We start from the raw sequence: 22,802 nt of genomic DNA, 5'->3' as shown, positions 1-22,802 counted from the left end.
TCCTCTCCTGTTTCAATTTTAAATTGAAATACCAAAGAACTGAGGCACAGAGTGGAACTGCATCTTGACAGGGAGACGTAGCAAGTTACCTTGATGGAAGAAGCACGGAACATGTCTGTCCTTGTATTTGTTTGCATATACAAGAGATTTCCTTTTACCCTGAGCCTTAACGGCAGAGCTACAACATCTTTTCGCTGCATATAAATCCCTTCTGCTGGGATGTGCCATAACCTTAACCATGACCCAAATACAGCCTAAAGTGATGGTCACATTACCCTTCAATAACAAAACTGTGCAACACATCTCTGGGGAAAAAAAGATGCAGTGTCATAGTTTCAATGCAGGTAATAAGCAGAGCAGAGTGATCACAAACTGTGAGACTGATGCTTTGGTTTGCATTCAGGTTGGGCGATGGCAAACACAAGAATGACTATTGCAGTGTTTCCGTTGGTAGATTGTGCACATCCACACGCTCAAAGATGCTGGTTTCAATTGCAGTGAACTGGTGACAGGAAATATTGTCAGGATGGGTATATAACCTTTAAAGTCCCCCTCCAGTTCCTACAGTTGAATGTTTAAGCTTCTCTCTGCCAAATGATGCACTGTGTGTGCAGAGTTTGACTGTAGAAAACGGTTTTCACATTCATCTGTAGAAGACAGAAAGTTTCTCTGTGCTCATTGAATCCGAGAATGGATTTTACAGTGAACAAGGAGACATATTGTGTCCAATGGTTAAACCTCTAAAATGAAAAAATATTTGCATATAGATTCTGAAATTTTTAATGAGGGAAAAGGAGTAGATTTAAAGGATTTTAACATGGTGATATCAGACACACATTATTGTTCCAAGCAGATGTCTTAATACATATCTGGAGGGGACCTTTAAGCATTTGACTGGTAGTAGAGGATGCTGTGGGCAATGCACAGCAGGGAAGTGTTTCCTAGGAGGCTCGATTCAAAGGAATGAAGTCTCTTATCAGCTTTAAACTATCTTTAGATATATATTCTTGCATGCTTGAGTCAGAGTAATTCTTTGAAGAATGTCATTGCAGGACAATTTCAATACATTGAGTTTAAAATGACAGATAGTGTTTCTGTGAGGACCTGCACACCCTCGGAGTTGTTCATGAACAAAGACGAAGACTGATGTCTCATTTTGTTGCCTCCTAGAACAAATCAGCAAAAAAAGGTGACATTTTCATGAACATTTGTTAAGACAGGCCCCAAAAAAGTAAGATGCAATGTCGCATCCTGTCAGGTGGCCATTTCCTCCTCACACCTCACCCCTATCCAAGCACACACATTTCCCAGACAAGTGATTAGAATGAGCACAGATATGCTAAAAACCAGTATCCTATTTAGTTATTTTGTTGATTCATTCTGTTACAACCGCATTGATTTCAGTGATGTTTATGTTACTGCTAAGCAAGGCATACACACACAGAGACACAAAAAAAGCTGACGGCTCAGACAGTGCACTCACTCTTTTGCTCTGTCAGGTATTCATTTCAGCTGTGACAGCCTGCGCTTACCCTGCAGAAACACTGGCTAAATAGATAGGGGCTGTGTGTGTATATGTATGTGTGTGTGTTTGACAGTATTTGACCATTCCATGTTTATAAAAGGTCATCCCTGGCTGTTCAGAGAATGCTTCCCTATCCAAATTACTGTCCCTTTGCAATATAAGTGAAGAATAGTGCAACAACCCAACATTGTTTCAAGGTAGGCTGCAAAGCTCTGAGAAAAAAAAACAAAAACCCTGCAGCTATATACATAACCAACCCAGGTTATGTATATAGCTGTAGGGTTTTTGTTTTTTTTCTCAAACCATAATGGAATCCGTTTAGATGTGAAGAAATGAGTGACTGCCAGTGAATCTCAATGGCCAACTTGGGGAAAGAAATCTAGCAAATAAATCCTTAATGCACAGTGTGAATGATGTGCTCTGGTTGTCTGCCATTGTACTGTACTTCTGGTGTCCTGATTCATCTTTGTTTCTTACACAAGAGCTGTTGCCCATCAGTTTGAGCTGAAATAATTGAAACAAACAAAAAAAAGAAAAGAAAAAACAAGTCTTTTGAAATCGTGAAACCATTGCTCTTCATTTGAGTCAGTTGTCAATGAGTTCATTTTGTTGAGGGGAGTAACTTAGTACAGCTTCAAGGTTAGCTGGAGTAATAATTCAAAACTGAACTGCGGTTCAACCATGCACGGAACTCAAAAATTCTGAATGTGCAACATTCTGCTTTCTAATTTGTACTACATAGATGTAATACACAGTTTAAACTTTTTAGTGGGACTGAAGAAAAAACAATTCCAATTAAATTAAGTGCAAACAAGAGAGGTAAGTCTTTAATAAGAGAACACATCCAAACGTAAACCGAAAAGATGCAAGAAAACAGGTCTCATCACAGAGGGACTCTTTGTTCAGTTCAGTGAATGTTCATCATTACAAAATAACATGTCAGAGTATGACCAGTGATTTGTGTTCATGTGTACTATTTACCTACCAAGAACTTAATGGTGGTCTTGTGTTTGTTGTGTTGTGATATTACAAACGCACTGGTGAGATCTCAAGAGGCTATAGGCAAAAAGTGAGTCTGTTTTGGGTCCCTGACTGAAAAAGCTCTTGGATTTATTAGCATATTACATGTACCTTGTTACTTCTTCTGATACTGTGTCATTTATAACCCTGAAGCCATATGAAGAAGAAAAGCTTCCGGACCATAGCTCAAACTCTGACAAGTTAATGGTGATGTTATAGGTGCAGTTTTCTTTAAGAAACCAAGAGTGCATCAGTGAGGTGCAGGACAACATTACACAGTGATCCATAAAATAAGATTTCGTATTGTCCTATAATCCACCACAAGATGCCAGCCAGATGGTCTTAATTAATATAAAGGTGTCTTGCCAAAGCTTTATATCTTTTTTTGTCACCAACCAACAGTCAAAAGGATTACTATAAAATCAATGACCTAAGCCAAATCAAATGCATCATCAAAGGTCAAAAACATGAAGACATCGATGATAAAATCAACTAGTTCTTGTGTGTTTATTTCATTCCCCCCCTTTCAAAGATACAAGGTTTCAGCAAGACACGAAGGACATAAAGACTTAACTGGCTGGGTTCAACCTCAGGTCATTTACACTCTCAATGAGTCTCAACATAAGACTCAAGTGAATTAGCCCATTAAGCTTAAATACCAAAGAGTCTTCATATCTATGATCAAGCTTATCGTCATGGCGAGCAAATCTGTATCCTTGAAGAGACAACGCTTAGAAGGAAGGGATGAAGAAAGAAAAATATGACTGCATCAGAAAGGTGAAAATGAGGTGAAGAGCATTGGGGGAAGGGGTTGCACAGCTCTTCAGTGACAGCAACAAGCTAGTGAGGGTCTCAGAACAGATTTGGTTCAATGTCCCTGCTTCACCTTTGTCCAATACCTCTCGCCTGATCAAATCTCATGTTACAGAGGTTGGGTAATGTTTTACTAGAGTTCCAAAGCAGGTACTGATCCAGTGTTCAGGGAGTCTCCTGAGCCTAAAGAAGGGTTCAGCTTCCAGAAATGTGTGAAGGTTCCAGCTCCAGAGCTCAGGCAAGTATCCGTTTCCAGAACCGATATAAGGTTTTGGAAACTGGTCCCGTGTCTAACCAGATTCCTCTGAGTAAAACAGAGCAGCAAAGCTTTAGAACTCTGGGAGCGTGTTTGTGTGTTGGTTAGTCTGCTGGTGGGACTGGGTAAACTGAGGAAACTGGTTAGACTGGTGTGTAGTTGGTTGGCTGGGTGCAGTCTGGTTTGCTTGCTGGTTTTCTGATTGGTACTGTTCAAGCTCTCTCTTCCTCCTCATGGCTGACTGCAGCTGCTGCTTGATTACAAGGATTTGACCCTCCAGTTCTGACAGCTCCTGAACCAGTGGGTTCCGGCCCACACCCAGCCCGGGGCCACAGTCGCCCACACCCAAACCCCGGCACTGTCCCTGTGATATGCTCTGCGCAGAGCTCCCCTGTCCTGGCCCCAGTCCTTGGCCCATCCCACGCCCTAACAGGTCAGAGCGACCGTTCGTGTTGGTCACTATGGGTAGGTGTTTCTCCAGTAAGGGAAGAGAATGCAGATGAGGCAGGGGAGAAGGGGGTGGTGGAGGAGGAAGATCCTGTGAGGATGGACGCTCCAGGTCATTCTGCATCTCTTGTGGAAGGACTCTACGCCTGTTACAGTGGGAGGACTCTGCAGGATTCCAGGATGCTGATTGGTTGCTTCCCTCATTGCATCTGGAGATAAGATAGATACAGAGGGTAATGAGAAATATGTATCATTTGACCGCATCTATATAGATTTAATGCTACAAAATGAGTAGCTCAGATGGTATATTTCTCACTAACTATTGTACAGACACACAGATGATCTCTACACTGTGTTTACATTATGAGTTGCTGCTGCACACACAATTCTGTAAATTTTGTATGACATTATGCAATTTAGAACCAGAAACAAGATACACTTTTCTTATACAGAGCAAGATCATGACCCGAATAAATCCGTCAAATCTGTCTATCAAATATATTTGTAAGATGATCGACATATTAGATGGATTTACCATAAAACTTTGATCTTCTCTCATCTTACTTTTATTTAGTGCCACCATCCAATTCTTTGGTTTTTGACCAAATGCAAAACTAATGACATACTCATCAGCTCCAGCTGTAATTGGTGCCAATTAGCACATTGTCACTAACTAACACTATCATGCTCTCAATTGCTCACAGTATGTTCACGATGACATTAGCATTGAACTCAAAGCATTGCTGTGCCTACTGTATACAGCCTCACAGAGGTGCTGCTGCAGCGGTAGACTTTTATTTTAATCATAATCCCACCTTTTTCCCGTCAAAATAGTCTGAATAGTTTTATTCCCCACTTGGGGATGTGTATGATTGTAGATTTTATAATGATCCAGGCCACCATGAAGGCCAAGTGCCATTGCATTTTGATTGTCTTGGCCATCATGGTGACATTTATTGTAGCACAGTATATCTTTATTTTAAGCTAGAGCAACATTAGAATGTCAATTTTGAAAGGTTTGTATGTGAAAGGGCCTTTAATAGAAACTATGGTTGGTTTGTGGCAAGACTTTCAGATTTTTGTATCAGTTATGTCAATTTACTGTATAACCTTCTTTCTTTTTTTTAGTCAGGTTTTATACTTGTCGTCGTGGTACAACAAGCTAGTGTAAGTACCATTACCAACCTATTTTCTACATTGCCATTGAGGTTCAAATAAAGTACTTTGAATAATGATTATCTGTTAATGAAGTCTGTGATGCAGCAGGTAGAGCACGAATTCACAGTGTTAAGAACTAAATACACTGAAGCCTGGATTAAGTCTTAATGTCAATGTTAGTCTTTTAATGAACAGCCCTCCAAAAGATGCGCACATGAAAGACAAAACAATAATAGGACCTTGAGCGTAAAGGCCTACTGGAGGGAATCTTATATATATGTATGTATTGTATATATGTATATATAATTATATATATGTGTGTGATTATGTCTGGGCCACAAATCACACACACAAAGAACATAATTTTACAGAGGATAGGGTAATTTCAAATGAGAGTAAAATTGACCAATCATCACCATATCTTCATTTTAAATGTGTGAGCTTTGTTGTAGCGACTGGCTCCATATATCGTCACCACCTCACACCTGTGGTGCGCTGAGTAGGCGGAGTCTGTGGTATTTTTCCTCCCCAGTATGGCGCAGTCATGACCCGCCCTACTCTGCCTCTGATTGGCTTACCCTGATATTTTACCCTCACTCTATCCAATCTCATCCCTTAACCTTACCAACCCAACCAACGAAGGCAACAAGTACTAACCAATCAGAGGCAGAGTAGGGCGGGTCACGACCTCGCCATTCTAAGAAAAAGAATTGGCGCGTTTTGCACACCTTTTGACAGTCATGTTAGCCGGCAGGTGCGATGGTTGAGCCGCCTAATTTCAGGATGAACTTTTAATGAAAAGTTGGAGTTGACTGGCCAAGGAAGACCTACTCCAGAGCTAATATGGTGCAGATAGCCAAGGCGTTTTTCCAACTCCAGGATTTCGTTTTCAACTAACCTTCGTTGGTCATCAAAAGTTAAGTTTTTATCTAATCTAAATCTAATAATGGCCGCGATGCTAATAGCCTATTCTGGCCGCTGCTGCCACTGTTATGTATGTTATTGTTTACTTGGGAAAACGGTCATTCATATACACATGTTGCTGTTGTTGGCTGTGTGCAGGCTGTGATGTGTGTTTGTGTGTGTGATGTGCTTATTAAATGTTGCTGGTTTTGTGTGGTAGGGGGGGGTAGATGTCATGCACCCATATTCTGCTTAAGCACACAGCCTGTGTGATGATTATTTGTGTCGAGGATTTCCATTTTGCTTAAGAATTGTTTGTTTTGGTCATAATTTCTCACTCACTTCATGCTGTTTGCTAGTTGCATTGACTGGACACAGTTAGCGCTTTATTTTCTTTCAGAGCTGAAATTTGCGTAACTTTTGCAGTAGTATTTAGGCAAGGACACAGTAAGTTGGCCTGATAGTTTGCTTTTTTTTCCCCGCCGAGGGAAGAGGACAAAGGACCAAGATTTAAGGGTCATTGTTCACTTTTAAAGATAATGGTTAGAAAAGGTCAGCCGTTGCTTTTTATTTTCTCCAGTACTATGTTTGGTGTATTATTTATGGTGGAGGTAGAGTCATACATCCCCCCCAGTTACTCAGAGAGGCTCAATGAAAAAAACTCTTCTGATAAACAGCAAACAGTCCCTAAGTGATCCTCAATCAGTGTCTCCTTTACAGCGTTTGCCCTGCTTTCTTTTAAACTAATTTATCCTACGTAATCATGTTTCCTGTACCGTGTAAGCATATCAAACCACAGAACAGCTTCTCCCTTTCTACACACCATCAGCACATGATGACAGGAGGCAGAAAAAGCCTTTTGCATTAAATGATTGGATGTTCTCTGCCAACTGTAGTCATTAATAGGATAGTTTTGACTTGCCAGAGATTTACAAAAGAAAAACATTTGCTTTCCTTTTTCAAAAAGAAACTTTTCATGTCTGTTGGACCAGATCTGCACGCTGCAGAACAAGCGAGATGTCATTAAAGGAGTACAGAAGAGAGATTCCCATCATATGAATTGCAGCTTAACCGAACTCTCTGAATCAAAGGTGTTTTCAGTTGCGATAAAAAACTGACAGGACAAATCTAATGAGATACTCCTGACATCAAAGGAGGCCTTAAGCTGAGGGATGAGGCGTCAGAACATAAGAACATAAAAGATTTTCATCTTTAACTGATATATGCAGCTTTTGACAAAAAGGCACCTGTGCTTGCATCATGGCTCAAATGAAAGAAAGGATATTTTTGAATGTGGCAACATTTTCAGACCTCTTAAGGCTTAAAGGTGCAATAAACAACATTCAGACCCACTAGATGTTGCACATCAGCATCTCAGACCAAACAAATGTACCATAAATTGTTTAAAAAAAGAAAATAGCCCTTAAACCTCACAACAGCTCAGATCAATCTGTCAAACCTAAGCAGCGCTGATCAAATATGAGTCAAGATTCTCTTTTCAGAAACATATTTTAGTGTACTGTTTAACTGTAATATGAAAAAATGTGTGATGTTTGTGATCTTGAAAACACACACACGCACGCACATGATCTTTAACTGACTGGATCGGCTTTAAAAACAAAGAACAGAGAAATATATTAGTTTGAAAGTCATGCTGAGTCTAATGAAAAAATTGAAAATTCATGTTTATGTACACGATTCTATAGATTACATTTCCTGACCATTTCATGCACTGCCATGAGACTCTGTTGCACCTTTTAAAGTCAAGATTTTAATGCTAATATTTTATTAACTTTGAACTTGCATGCCCGGTTTTTGCTGGATTAATTTAACTATGTGTTCCTTCTCAAACATTTTGAAAGCACTGTGTGACTGCTTTGACAGGTGCTGTGTAGATACATTTGATTATTATTTGTAGTAATATTACTTCTCAGCTTCTTAAAGCCATATCCCTCTATCAATGGTCAGTGTCTGTTTTCCCGCTTACCTTTTAACTTAATTTCCTTTGCATTTAGGAAAATATATAAGTTCTTTTAGTTTGTTTTACTTTTGTTATTCTTTTGCTTGGTAGAGATTACCACAGTGCAGTGTCCCACAGGAAATCAGAAGGGGAAATGTGCACCATGCAGTGTGGGCAATTATGTTCGGCAGATGAAAAGTGTGTTCAATTACAAATCCTCATTTTTCCCCAGACTGATAGGATGTCCTTCACATTGTCAGTTTTTTCCAAAATGGTGTTTTGTTTTTTTAATATGTGCATTTACTTTAAAATATATATTACTAACTTCTTATAGTATGTGTGTTGTGTGAAGGATGTTGTGCAACTGAAAGAAGAATTATACATAAACATCTTTAAACTGTGAATGTCATTGTTGTGTTCCTCTCAATAACATCAGAAGGCTTTTTTGCTTCCAGCCCAAAAAACAAACAGAGCTCTTTGTTTTAAATTCTGTATATGAAGAGGCCAGGAGCTTTACATATAACCGCGAGCCAGCCTTAATTCTTCCTTATTGTTTACAGAAAGATAATCAATTTTGTTTCCACAACTGCTGAGGGCTATTGTATAGATAATTTCCAGAGATATCCGGTCCCTTCCACTTCCACTATTCAGGGTCACCAGTTTCTCGTCATTAAAATGGGTCCAGTCCTTTATTTACATTTTCATAAATATTGATTTTCTCCACATGCAGTTTTTTAATGCATGTCCTTACAACCTACTGTAGATGCAGAATTGTTAGATGCACATACCAAATACAGAATCCAAGGCTATAACTACTCAGAACATCTAATAACTGCAGATACTTTGTATAATTTCTATCCTGTGTCAACCAGTGCAGCATAATGAAGAGAGGACAGATAACTGCAGTTCATACTTCACACCTTAGAGTATCCCCTAAATTTATCTGCAGCAGCTCTCCATGCTACATCCTTTTGAATAGAATTAACAGTATTTCCCAACCCATCTGTCAGTACAGATGTTGCTGACACCGGTTACAACAAGACACATACAGGGCTTGTAGCACAGTGAAAAGGGAGTCAGGGCACAGGTGCAGCAGAAAATATGCACCCTGCTGAGGTGTCCTTGATTAAGAGATGGAATCCCTACCAGCTCAGGGGTGCAGTTGTGAACAGCTTTGAATGACCTCTGGACCTCCCTGTTGTTGTTGAAAACTTCATCCAATTACTAGACATGTATCATTTTAGATTAAGATTTATTTCTGAATGCTAGATTGGGTCTTCTTTTATTGGACTATTATACAAAAACTCTGTTGTTATTATTATACTTCTTTAACTGGTGGTGATGGTTCACTACACATGACTTTTTCATGAAAATCTCATTGCCACAAATTACACAAAGGGGCTGCAACAGGGAAGCACAACCGCTCCCCAGTGAGTTTGACCTACCGATGTTAGCAGCCTATTAAATAGGCATTATCGTCACGCATCTGTCCAAAATGCACCAGATGGTTTGTTACACACAGAATCATCTGAGAACTCGCCCTCATAAACTGTTTGGGAAAAGCCACTGGTCACTGGTCAGCCACTTTCAAAAAATACCTGGATGTGATTGGATTGTCTATCATTGACATGGTGTATTGCTTCTCACCTAAGCACTGGCTGTAGCTGCCATAGTTCTAGTACGATGATTGGTCAGAACCACATTTTATTTTAATAATCTTCATTCAGTGAATGTATATGATGTTTAGTTTGGTGGTTATTCCAAAGATTTTTTAGGTATTTCTATTGTTGCTATGATGTTTGCTAGGGATGCTGCTATCGTTGAAAACACATAGCTTATATGTTTGAATCATTATTTTTACGTTGTGAGGTTATCTGAGCTGTTATGATATTTGTGTTATTTTATGTAACTTAAATGTTGTGTTCATTCATAGAGATCCATCCTTTATAGACAACAAAGATATTGGTGTTTGGATTAGGATAGTTGTGATTGTGACCAACTGGCAGCAATTTGAAATGGAATGAAGCCCAAATGACAGCAGACAACCCAAAACAGAGTATGCAGAGTTGGGCATGTCAAGTCCACCCAGAACACAATGCCCTTCCCTAACCCTAACCTACCTTTGCACTAAATTGCAGCAAATCTTGTACCATGGCCATAAAAACAGGATGAAACGTCGGGGTTATCAAACTTGACTTTACATTTTTTGATTACATTTTGAATTTAGAAATGGCAGATAACATACACAAGTCGACTATTCAACAAGAAAACAGACTATATAGATGACAATAAAACATGGGAAATTAACTGATAAATTGAAGTGAAGAAGCAGTGATCCTATTTCATCTTATTTCTCCATCAAAAAGGGTATAGGTATCTGAATTGTAACTGACAGCACTGATCCACTCAAAGTGACAGATAATCTTGTTTTAACATTGACGTCGCTTAAACGTCTTTTCTAGAGCTACATGACCTCAACACTCCATTTGATACTAAATCACACGATTTTAATTGGTCATCGGAGAGAGTGTTTCGGGGTATTACAGACAGTACTCCTAATTCTCTCAGACAGACAGGTCTGTGATGCCTTTGGGTTTCTGTACAACCTTGTTAGCAGAATTAAGAAATGAAATAAGTTATCGTTCCACCATAACTGGTCAAAGCCAATTTAATTTTTACTCATATGCTCCATTTGGTTACATAATTCCTTCTTTTTTTACTATGCTGATAAAACACATATATATTAGTTACTGTATTGATGTTTTTGGTGTGAAAGATGTCATATCACCAAAATGTTTCAATGAATGTTTTCTCATTATAACCCCCCGAGCTGGGATCATTTACAGCATCTCATTTCAGTACAGTACATACATCTTTTGACACACAAGGTTTCTGCAGGACACTGACAATATGACAGTAATAAGTTCTGACTCTCAGACAGCGTGCAGGCACGATGCAGAGGGGCTTGATTGAATGAGCATAATTATGCAGGAGTAGGTAATCTATCCTCATTACCACAGGCATTCCTCACATGGCCTTGGCTCCATAATTATTACGTGTATTTAATCCCCCTTTTGAGTGCTCCACCTGAGTGTCCCCACAGTGTGTGGTGCTAAGCTGGGAGAGATGTGAAATAGAGTACGGCAGAATTTTTCAAACAGAGAAAGATAAAATGGAACTTTTTTTCTTTGTAAAAGCTTGAGGGTTTTTTGATCTTCCCTTAAAAGCCTAAAGGATACTTTAAATTTCCCAGTTTGCTTCTCTATGTACATTTGACATTAATTATGCTGATCTGATAGTTGTCTGATCATAGTAATATGAAGAGTGACCAAATGTGAATAAAATAAGGCTAACACACATGAATGACACTACAGTGACATACACCTTTAGTGTTATCAAAATGACTTTACACATATGAAACTAATTAGGACAAAATGCAACCATCCAACATTTGAAAATACACTGAAACTGACCAACAGAAGATTTCATAATTGACTAAATCTCCCCCTCTCACCCGTGGTGCCAAACAATACTCTGTGACGTCAGCATGAGATTATTTCCTCAATTTCCCGTACTGATAATTAGTCTTCAACAGACTGACCATTCTATTTAGTTTTTGATTAAAAATGGGTCCCTTAACTGTCATTGAATGTTAATTGATGTCACTTATTCTCAACCTGATAATTTGGCCAATGGGCCATTAAGGTTTGGAAAATTGGTCTCCTGCGAGAAAAGCTTCAGTGCATTTTTTTTTATCGTGTGAATAAAGGTTACAAATGGGCTCATATGTATGTGATCTATAATGATAACCCAGAATTCAGCAAGGTGCCTTTTTAGATGTGTACAAGGTTTGATTTTTTAAATGTCTTTGTTATTGTTCTGTTATGGTATTTAAAGACTGTGCAGTGGTTTGGTTCCACTACGTGAGGAGTAACAAAACGTGATAGAAAGAGAAACACCATATTAGTAAAACTGTTGTGTCAGCCTTACTTACATTTCGGAGCTGTCTAACTGCTAGCTGCACAACACAACTAGGCTCAGTTCACATTAAGTTCAGGCAGTGAGGGAGGGGATTTTCCTCCAATTTTCCTCAAATATTACATTATGATACAGTACAATACTTGTCTACTGGACTTAATTGAGTGAACTGAAACTGAACTGTACCTCTTCTCAGGCTTGGTAACAGTTGGTAGTTTGTCATCGGTGAAGACTGAGTTGAGCGCCCGGTGTAATCTCTGGAAAACAAGCAACACCGATACTGTCACATATTTACTGCAAATGTCTGTTTTTCTATCATTGTAATGTTGTTGGATGGGAACTTAAAGGGCTCTGTGTGTTAGTGAGACTGAGAGAGACAGACAGAGAGCAACAACAACAACAAATGTGTCACTGTCTAAATACATATTTGGACAAGTAGACTTTCCTGCAAATACTTCTTTACTTACACTTTGGTAAAATTTGGACTTTTATTTGGACCACTCATACTTGAAATGGAGTATTTTTTACAATGTGATATGTATGTTGTGTGTTTGTGTGTGAGTTCAGTACCTGACTAGTGTGCAGCCAGTATTTGAAGCGTGGCTCCTTGACCCTCGGGATCACCAGCTTGTACACAATGTGTTCAGCTATTGTGGTCAGTAGAGATAAAGCCACGCCCACACACAGCATCACAAACAGACCAGAGAAATGCTTTATACCCATCTGCAGCGTCTGGAGGGAGACAGGGTTAGTGAATTACACAGAAAAAGAGAGAAAGAAAGTCATAAAGAAAGATAATATAAACTAATAATAGTTAAACAATACAACTGTATGTGTTTGGGCATCCTTATCTTATTTAAGCAGGTTTTTGCAATAGTAGGTGTGGCAGCAGCTTTTGGTAGGTGTATGCAAAACTGTTTCTCCAGTTGACACTTTAAAGATAACACCATTGTGATTTTGTTTGCATTATTACCCCTAAAATGCGTGAACCCACTGATGTATTAACCACATTTCAAAAAGTTTCAACTGTCTCTATTAGAGCTAGTTTGGTGACCTCCCATAAGTCACTGACTCCTATTGTTTTCAAAATTCCATTAAAAACAGCTTGCATAGACAAAACGCTAAACTGACAAATGTAATGCATCATATACTTTGGTGCTTAATTTGATTTTATACACCACAAACACCGCAGCTGTATCAAAAAGCCTTTTATACAAACATTTCATGTGAGGAGATAATCAATTGGGTGCACTTACAACTCTGCTTCAAAGAGCCCCTGCAGACTTTTGTCTAAAATGTTCTATTTTGAATAATAATTTGTGTCTAATATGGTTTTTCAACAACAACCTCATTAAAATCTACTTTTTCTCTCTCATTGTTTCCTTCACTAAAAGGTCAATTTTTGGTATGTGTACTGGAGGTTTCAAGTTTTCACATCACACTGTGTAAGTTATAGCGGACCACTATTGGATCCAAACTAGTTGTGATGTAACAAATCATGCTCGTAGCTTTTTCCCCCCTTACATCTTAATTTGCACTCACTTTATACAAAATCTGTAATGTGCCGGCACGGAAAAACCTCTCAGAAATGATTCTGTAAGTGCAGCTCTCTATATATGTGATATCACACTTTTCTTAATTGAGCACTTGTTGCCATTACTGCAGAATCTTTACACTGCAGAGTATTGAACAGCTTGCAATGCAGCTGCAATGATTGCATTATAAAGTCATGTTGGAAATAAATACATGATGGATTAAATTCGCCATTGCAGTATTGTGAGTTGGCGGGCGGGCTGTAATGAAATTTTGGAGAGCGGGAGCCTATGATTCCTGGGAATGATACATATATATCAGACAGTAGTAGAATCTGACTGCTGAATACATTTTAAACTTTTGAAGGAATGAATTGGGATGGAGAGGAAAAAACAGTAAAAGGGTATTATCCTTTAACAGTAGGACAAGCTTTTTGAGGATACATGACGTTAATCTAATATAATACCTCACTGAATAAAGCACAGGGTAATTTAGTATATCAACCCACTCCAACATTCCTCACCGTTATGGGTGTCCCTTGGATCAGCACATTTGAGCACATATACTACCAAGTTTTGGCAACACACACACTTCCTGTCTCTCACAGCTCTATGTAACCACAAAGACCAATCATTCCTCACTGTGATCTTATAATTCACAACGATACCTCTGTATTTTTTACCCTCTTTGCTTCACTACACTCATTGATTAATTGCATAAATTTGCTGCAAGAAAATCTATGAATAACACCAGTAAAGCACATAACACTCATGATCTTCCTCCCTTTGATCACAATTTATTTCTTGATGATGTTAAGTTTGGCCCTCTTAATGTTAGGTAATTGAAAAATATGTCATTTATTGGTATTGATTTTATTACTTCAAATGGGATCAACTTCTTTGGGGTGACAGAGAGCTGGCTGATTGCCAGAGAGTTTGGCTGCCTCACTGAAGCCAATCCATCAGATTTTTCATCTTTTCAGAAACCCAGGCTCGTTTGCCGCTGCTGCTGGTGGTGTAGCAGTCATTCATTGGAATAAAAGATTGCTGGAAAAATGCTGAGCAGGACTAAACTGAGCCAGCCTTGTCAGTAATTCATTGCTTATATCACATGAATTTCCCGCTGATGCCGTCTAGTGTCTGTTCTGACAGAACATTGTGAGTGTGCCGAAACATGCTACTTTTGTTTGACTTTCTGGCTGACAATGAAGCTGTGTAAGCAGACGATGACCACCGAAGTGAAGGGCTAAAAATCATTTTAGCAACATTTAATTTTATTCTACAGCACTGAACTTTCATAATATAAAAAAAATAGGAGTGCGCACATCATCATGTTACTGTGATTTCTGCAGGGCACCTGACTGATAGAGTTGTATTTAAAATGTAATGACCGAGCAGCCTTTTCTGTAGGCAGGCTGTGGCATGATGCTGCAAAATGAAATGCACCTGGAGCAAATTAAATGTCTGCGACTGGAGATAACATCTACAACATGTTTAGCTGTTGCAAAGAGGAAAATTGTTCACATCAGTGACACTAAATCTGTGGCACTGCAGTGTACTTCTGATACTCATATACCAGGCTAAAGATGTTAATGCTATCATTCAAAAGATCTCACAATGAGTGCAACAGCAGAATATGTCTTAACTTCCTAATCAGAAATCATTAAAAGCATTATACCCTTGCAAAAAAAAATGTCAACAAGTAGTTACAAAAAAAGATAAAAGTGTGATTTAAAAAATGATAATTGTGTGAAGTCTGTACTGAGCTAGGAGATACTTTTGGGGATTCCAAAATCACAGCTGGGTGGAGAGACAGCCAGGCTGCTAATAGAGCTAAGTGTTCAGTAATAGCAGAGCAGAGCAGACACCAGGGCCTGGACTGCTTAGGACTGAAGTTATGGGGACACAGCTTGGTTAGCAGCTGGAGGGTCAAGGGGCAGGGCTGGAATTAGAAAGGAGCAATTACATTACATGGAGGTTGTGGAGGCAGTGTAGAAAATGTTTTGAGAGCTACAGCTAGAAAAATGGTCGATGGAGGAGCCGAGTGCTTGGTAAGGCTGTGCTTGCAGGGCTTTGTAAAATAAACTCCCGAGATAATGAAGTGACAGGAAAGCTGCTTCTATACAATAATGATTTTGTCAAAATTCTGAATAACTGGTGAGTTCATTGGTGGCAAAGCTCAGTTTTTGACATGCATGCATGCATGTTTTACAACTTTAACACTGACATGATAACTTCCTTTATTTAATCTACTCATTTCATGTCATACTGCTATAATTAAAGCTGCGTTAAAGGTTTTTTTGGGGGCACTGGGGGTTAGCTGAACTAGCTGAAAACACAGTATAGATGTATTTTCTCCTTATGGTATAAAGTTGTTGCTGTGGCAAATTAGTTAGCAAAACCATGGCTGTTTACACATCTGGCAAATAAGTAGAAACATTGACATTCATTATGAGTTGTGTTTCGGGCCATCTGAGAAAAACAAGTCAATTATAAAACACTCTTCTTGGTATCCAACTAATTCTGAGGGAAAAATGTTGGACTCTCTAGCTGCTAGATGCTCCAGTTTCTTAACAGGCTAGTTGCTAACTTTGTTGTGTGGTACTGGGCAAATAATTGGTTTATCAAAGCCTTTTTCTGCTGCTGGAAATGAGGATGATGAGAGCAGCGAGACTGAACCAAAACAGTACAATTTCTAGAAAACAAAAACAATCACCTGAAAGATGCTAAAATGCTCTGTAGAGTTGAGAGGAGCAGAGTTGGGTAATTACTTTTTGTGAGTTTGTCATCATTCTGTGTCTTTGTTGTCTTTGACATGCTTGGCAAGAACAAAAAGTCTACAATGCTAAATGAAACACTGTGCTGTATATTTGAACCGTATTGATTGGTGGTGATAGGAAGAGACTGTACATCAAAACTCAACATCTAACATGTCTCCATCAACACAAACAATAGGCTTCCTGCTCTTCTGTGTGATTCTGCTCTTACCTCAGTCACAGCGAAGCTGCGCTTGCCGCAGGGCACAACCTTGTACCATTTGTCATGCAGCGTGTCCATGAAGCCATCTGACTTGTACTGACTAACAAGCTCTGAGATGTTGGAAGTGAGCGGAGAGTTCTGAGGGAGCCCAATCCCATAGCCTGCCAGCGGACACACAAATACACACAAATACACAAAACAGACTCTTCAGTGATTTTTTTTCTGTTACAACAGCAGAAGTATTTCCACTTCACCTCTATGTACTGCCATTATATTCTTTCGTTGGTTTATTGCTGCATGAAGCAGAAAGAAGTGAGTCTTGGCAATTTTGCCAGCTGCTTATCAAAAAGCATGATTGTTATTCTAAAACACAGCAGGAACTTGATAGTGTTAGTGTACCTCTGAATTTCTCAGCACACCAGGTAAGCAATAGCCAATTACTGAAATACCTTGCCTTGCTAGAAGTATGCTGATTGATTTGTATTGTATCCAGAAGGCTTAGGGGTGCATTAAGTAATTAACAACAACATGGGAATCTGGGACTGTAGTGGCCTGTAATGGAAGTAACCACCATGGGAACATTTTCACAGTGGGATGAATAAGCTTGCTAAATGGATCAGAGATTAACAGTAGACAGTGGAGAATGTAAGCTGTTGAAAGCTAGAAGATTAACTGCAGTGCAAATGTTGAGTGATTGATATTGTTATATTTAGGGCTGTCCCAAACATGCTCATGGTCAGTCATGTGGCCATGCAGAAAAACTCTTGATGACAATTTAAAAAGAAAAACGTATCTGTGAATACTGTTGTGAAGCCTAAAATAAGATGACTATAGCCAGTAATTAGTAATAAGTAACAGCTTATTGCCCATGACGAGACAAAATAATGACTTATCAGCTCAAATTCTCTAAATAAACACATTATTCTCATTAGATTGAATCCACTAAGAAGATAGAGCTCCAGATATATGATCAGTTTACCTTCTGAAATGAAAACATTAAAATTGTATGACCAGTTTCCTTCTCTTACCTTCTATAGCAAATGGCTTTCCAACTGTTAGCGTTTTACATTCTGCATCTATGGAAACCTCATAGTCCAGCAGAGCTTTGTCCATGATGAATGCATCCAGTTTCTGAGGGTCAGCCCTGTAAGCAAGCACACAGAAAGTTTAGATGGACTAAAAGAAAGCCGCAGATCTTGCTTTATGCACTGTAGATAACAACAAGCTGCAGCACTGTTGGTCCACCAAAGAAGAAACTGTTCAAATTCTGTTGTCTGTTCAGCTATAAGAAGGTGAAATAACTAGTTCTTTGAGAGGATGTGAGACTTGTGAGGTGTGAGATCAGCTTTACTATTCAATGGAACACTGTAGAATAAAAAAAACAATCATTGCATCTTTCCAAAAAATATGATAAAAATCAAATATATGATGTTTCAGATACTGCGTGTGATGTTTAGGGAATTAAATGTAATGCTGGAAGTGTTGAAATGAATAATGCCTGTTAGTTTGATCAGTGGCCTTTATGTTTTTTTAATGAATCACTAGACAGACAGTTAGATTGACAAGGATTGATCTATACATCAGTCACTCAAATTCACCAAATTCAGTGTTGCAACAATCTCACATCTACCATAGGAATCAACCGCTGAAAAACACACATTTTCAAGCAACTCCCTGAATCTCACATGAAAATGTAACCTTTAACACCACCTGAAACATAAACTTAAATAAACTTTACTATGTCATCTTACTTGTGGTGTGCTACTCTGGGTCTTATTTTCTCTGCTTTTGTCCTCAGGTCACTCCTCTGACCTTACCAAGCAAGTATAAAGAGTAAGAAAAATGAGTTTTTTCTCAATTTGCTTTGGTATGGTTTGAAATTATACCTTTCATGTCTTCAGTTCATTTAATAAGTGGGGCAAAAACATGTGAGGGTTTACATTCAGTTTCACTGAGAATTACAACAAACAAGTTCCAGTGAATGATAAAGGACGGGGTCGAAACATACAGTAGATATAACATGACCTAACAAAACAGTGAAGTGCAGAAATTTAACTGTTGATAGAGATTCTGTATAAGCAATGAGTAGGGAACACAAAGCATATGAGAGTGAATGGTTTTTCATTGTGTTTGTGGGGATTTTGTAGAGCCTTTCAGGGAGCAGATTACCACAATCGCTGAAAATGGGGTGTACATGATTAAAAAACAAACTTCTCTTAACCTCTTGCCTTGTCTCTGAACCTCACATTTCTTAGGCTGGTCTTGTGTGTGGTTTTTCAATAATTTTACTGGCCATGTGCCAGTGAATTTACTGCCTTTCTGCCAGTTTTTTTTGTTTGTTTTTTGCCAATTTACTCCTATCTTCACCCCAAGTCTGATACACAGAGGTGAGATATTAAGTCATAGCACTCTCAGTGAGGCTTTTACATACCAACTCTAAAATGTTTTCACTGTCAGCTAAAGCCTTCTGGGATACAAATGCTACAAAGGTTTTTTCAAGATACACAATAAATGTTTTGCTTGTTATCAAGCACAGTGTTTAAAATCCTCTTCTATCTCATACCCACAAGCTGGCTGTTCATTATTATGGGTTGAATTAGGTTACAGTTATGTCCTTACTTTTTCCACCATGATAACGAATGTTATGTATTTTATGACCTAAATTCTACCTTTACACCAACGAATTAACTAACCAACTTAACTAAACCTGGATACCTCCTTTTCTGCATCCATGTCAAATACATCACTAGCGACAGGACACATCTCTTTGTATTGTTATTGTTACCAGACATTGTGCCACTAATGGGGATTTTGAAGAGCAATCGCCAAACCAGCATCTAACTGAACTGAAGTGACATTTATGTTAATATGGTGTTTAATTCTGTCTAGCTGCTAACTGACAATAGTGGTGCACTTTCCTCCTGTGAATATTTGTTTGGTGGCTTGTTCAACAAGCTTTGTTCATGTTTATTGATTAGCAGGAAAAGTTAATGTGGGTTGTTGTTCAGAGTTTGTGGTTCTTGTGTAGCAGGATGCTATCAGGCTCAGTGTGACTGTCTGCTCTGCATTCGATTGAATAACACATTATTTTATTCAAGATTTGATTTGCTGCATGAAAATAAAGACTTCAGCTACATAGGTGGATGACGCAACACTATTTAAACAAAAATGACGTAAAACTAGTAGGCACAATAATGCCAAAGTCCAAATCCTAGAATTTCAAATATAAATTTCTCCCTATTGGTTTCCAAAGTGACTTCTAGAGCAGATATGCATCCTGTAGTTGACAAAAAATGCAATTTAATTTCAGCTGGACTTTAATACAGTATAATAAGAGATGGTAGATCTATTAAAGTTGAATCTCAGAGGATGATTAGAGAAAAGTCTTCACATCATGAAGTACGACCTGCTAGCACCCCTAAAAATTGTCTGATAAATTGTCTTGTTTTATATTCAGCCGGTCTAAACAGCATGCGCTACAAGAAACTCATCACAATAGTACTAAGTAACATTAGAACAGCATTTCCAATATTTCTGCCACTTTAATAAGCAACCCAAAACAGTGTGAGACAGTAGTCTGATGGCTGATAATTCTTCAGGCAGTGCACCCTCTCAAAATGCTGTAATTATATAACAGGCAAGCTGCAGTTTGTAGTTGTAGCTGGTTTCAATTGCTGTTGTGAAAAATGTTCATTAAAATTAAACAATCTGGCAAAAACAATTTTGATACTTTGGCTGCTCCTGGTACAGCAATATATATTCATATTATATTCATATAACACGCATGTGATGATATGTGTAACTGATAATAATGTCTAGACCCCAGGGAGTAAATCCTGAGCAACTAGCGTTTAAAGTTGCATTGCGGCACACTTGTGCGCTGTCTTGTTCTTGAGTTGTAATTTTGTAAAGATGACATTTTTCCTTGGACCCTTTAATCAGCATTTTACCAGCTCATTTTACAAGCTCAGTAAAAAAAAGAGAAAAAAATCTTGTTTCATCCATTCAAATTGTGTCCTACCCCGTCACAGCCTGCATTCCAGCTGCCTTTTCTCACTTTATTCTGCTATGCTCCACAGGGATGCCAGTTGAATGTCGAAGCAGCTTAGGATGACAGCAATGGCAGGGTAAGGAGGAGGGTGAGATCTGTATGTGAACAGGCAGGCTTGCAGTGGGGAATGACAGCAGCAGGGATGCCATTTTTTCCCCTCCTTTTTTCCCCTCAAATTTTGTCTTTCCTTGGACACACAACTCACATTCCATATTTTTTTAATAGATGGTAACAGTTTGTGTAACCAGAGAGAAGTTGATTTTCAAGAAGAGATACTAGCTGGATGGTGACAGAATATCAGAGGGCAGATGACGGTGGGACATGGATCAGTGAAGACTAACATATATTTGTATACCTGAATGTTAATGTGCGTGACTGCATGCTATGTGTGGACTGTATATATAACGTTGAATTACTTGAGTTGATCTATGCCATCTGGTGTTGCCGGGACATTGTATCTTCTCATGTACTCGTGCATCTCAGGGAAACTCTTCTTGAGATAGTCCTCTGCGCTACTTTCTCTCACTGTGGCAAATCGAAATCCCTGAGAGGGATGGTGCAACTGCAGGAAAGAAATAAAAAAAAAACATGTTACCTTCAGAAAGCCTTCAAAAAGCATTAATATTGATTAATAGTAGTTATTCAGTCTGTTTTTCATTTTATTCCATGGGCATTATTTAATTATATGATGAAGAGGCAATGCTCTTGTAAGATGACTTTTCTTGTCAGAAACATACTGACATTGAATTAATGAGTTGATGAAAAAAATAATTACCCAAACCAAATTGCTCTTAAAAAAGGTGCTTTAATTAAAGAATAGTGTAACCTATATCTGCTGACTTAAAGTTTAAAAGACTGCACGCTTTACAAGAGCAGCTCTTCTAAAATTGATAATAAATACTTGACCTTCTGGTCTGCAGTTTTATCAAGCAAACATCAAAGACATGTTTAGATATTCCACAAAAGCAAATCAAAAATCATAATCTCAGGAGAGACTAAACAAACATGTTTGCAAAGGCAGACAGAAATTAAACAATGGTGTACCAGAAATGCATCAACAAACACAAATGAAACCATGTCAACATCAATTTTAAATCGTGGGCGACTTTGGCTCAGGGGGTAGATCGGGTCGTCTCCTAATCTGAAGATCAGCGGTTTCCCCAGCTCCTCCAGTCTGCATGTCGAAGTGTCCTTGGGCAAGATACTGGAGACCAAATTGAATGTTTGCATGAATGTGCATTTGATTAGATCCTGATGAGCAGATTGGCACCTTGCATGTCAACCTCTGCTATCAGCGTATGTATGTGTGCGTGTGTGTGAATGCTGACATTTAGTAAAAAGCACTTTCAGTGGTCTGAAGACTTGAAAGGCACTACACAAATGCATTCCATTTATCATTTAAAATTTGGCAAACATCAAAACCATTTTTGGTTTGAGAACGAAAATGTGTTTATTTTATTTTGTAGTGATAAAATATTAAAAAACAGAGTGAAAAATGGAAATAAGTTCATGTTGTCTTTTTATTAAATTACACTTTAATGAAACCCATATTTTCAGCTTTTAGAAGCTGCATTTATTCGTCTCACTTTCCTGACGTTTGTACCTTTGGGTCATGAATCCCTGACAGTTGTTCATAGGTCTTCTCCCCGACCATAACAGCAGCCAGATTAGCAGTGTAGGTTGACAAACAGAACAGACAGAAGATAGCCCAGAGATTCATCAGCAGGCGACCTGTCCAGCACTTTGGGGGCTTGATGGCCACTGTTCTCCCAAAGAGAATAGCATAGCACACATTGAGCGCTGAGGAGAAGGAGAACACCCGGTCACGGTTTCGTCCGCGTGGCGTCATACCAAATGGGCTGTGCCACTCGTACAAGGTGAGGAAGACAGCGGTGACATGGAGGGAGACGAAGATGCCAAGCCACATGGACCAGTGGAGAGGCCACATGAAGGCCCCGATGGGTGCAGCTGTGTCACGAGTACGAACCTGGGCAGAGGGCACATGATTGGAATACATTTGGTATCATTAGTTGTCTTACAAGTTGTTCTTATTTAGATAAAGCCCCTAAATAATGACAATTACATGTAGGCCTGTCCCACCAAGCTGAGTTGGGAATACTCAATCAGGGTCAGGAGCCTCACCAAAAATCTTAGAGGCAAGATGGGATAGAAATAAACAA

The 22,802-nt window shown here is 38.8% G+C and overlaps 1 protein-coding gene across 1 annotated transcript in view; it reads right to left on the bottom strand.

Annotated features, from left to right (window-relative positions):
- Window positions 1-3,687: 3,687 nt before the first annotated feature.
- grin3a (glutamate receptor, ionotropic, N-methyl-D-aspartate 3A) overlaps window positions 3,688-22,802 on the bottom strand; it is a 45,369-nt gene continuing 26,254 nt past the window's right edge. Inside the window, exons 4-10 of the mRNA XM_062434765.1 lie at window positions 22,226-22,609; window positions 21,039-21,184; window positions 17,600-17,715; window positions 16,581-16,732; window positions 12,631-12,792; window positions 12,247-12,317; window positions 3,688-4,270 (exon numbers count right to left, since the gene is read on the bottom strand). Of these exons, the coding sequence (XP_062290749.1) occupies window positions 3,688-4,270; window positions 12,247-12,317; window positions 12,631-12,792; window positions 16,581-16,732; window positions 17,600-17,715; window positions 21,039-21,184; window positions 22,226-22,609 (1,614 nt within the window). The remainder of the gene's footprint in view (window positions 4,271-12,246; window positions 12,318-12,630; window positions 12,793-16,580; window positions 16,733-17,599; window positions 17,716-21,038; window positions 21,185-22,225; window positions 22,610-22,802) is intronic.

The sequence above is a fragment of the Scomber scombrus genome, chromosome 15 (genome assembly GCF_963691925.1).
Source record: "Scomber scombrus chromosome 15, fScoSco1.1, whole genome shotgun sequence".
Lineage (NCBI taxonomy): Eukaryota > Metazoa > Chordata > Actinopteri > Scombriformes > Scombridae > Scomber > Scomber scombrus.
The sequence above is the reverse complement of the archived record's forward strand: the minus strand, read 5'-3'. Positions and strand labels throughout refer to the sequence as shown.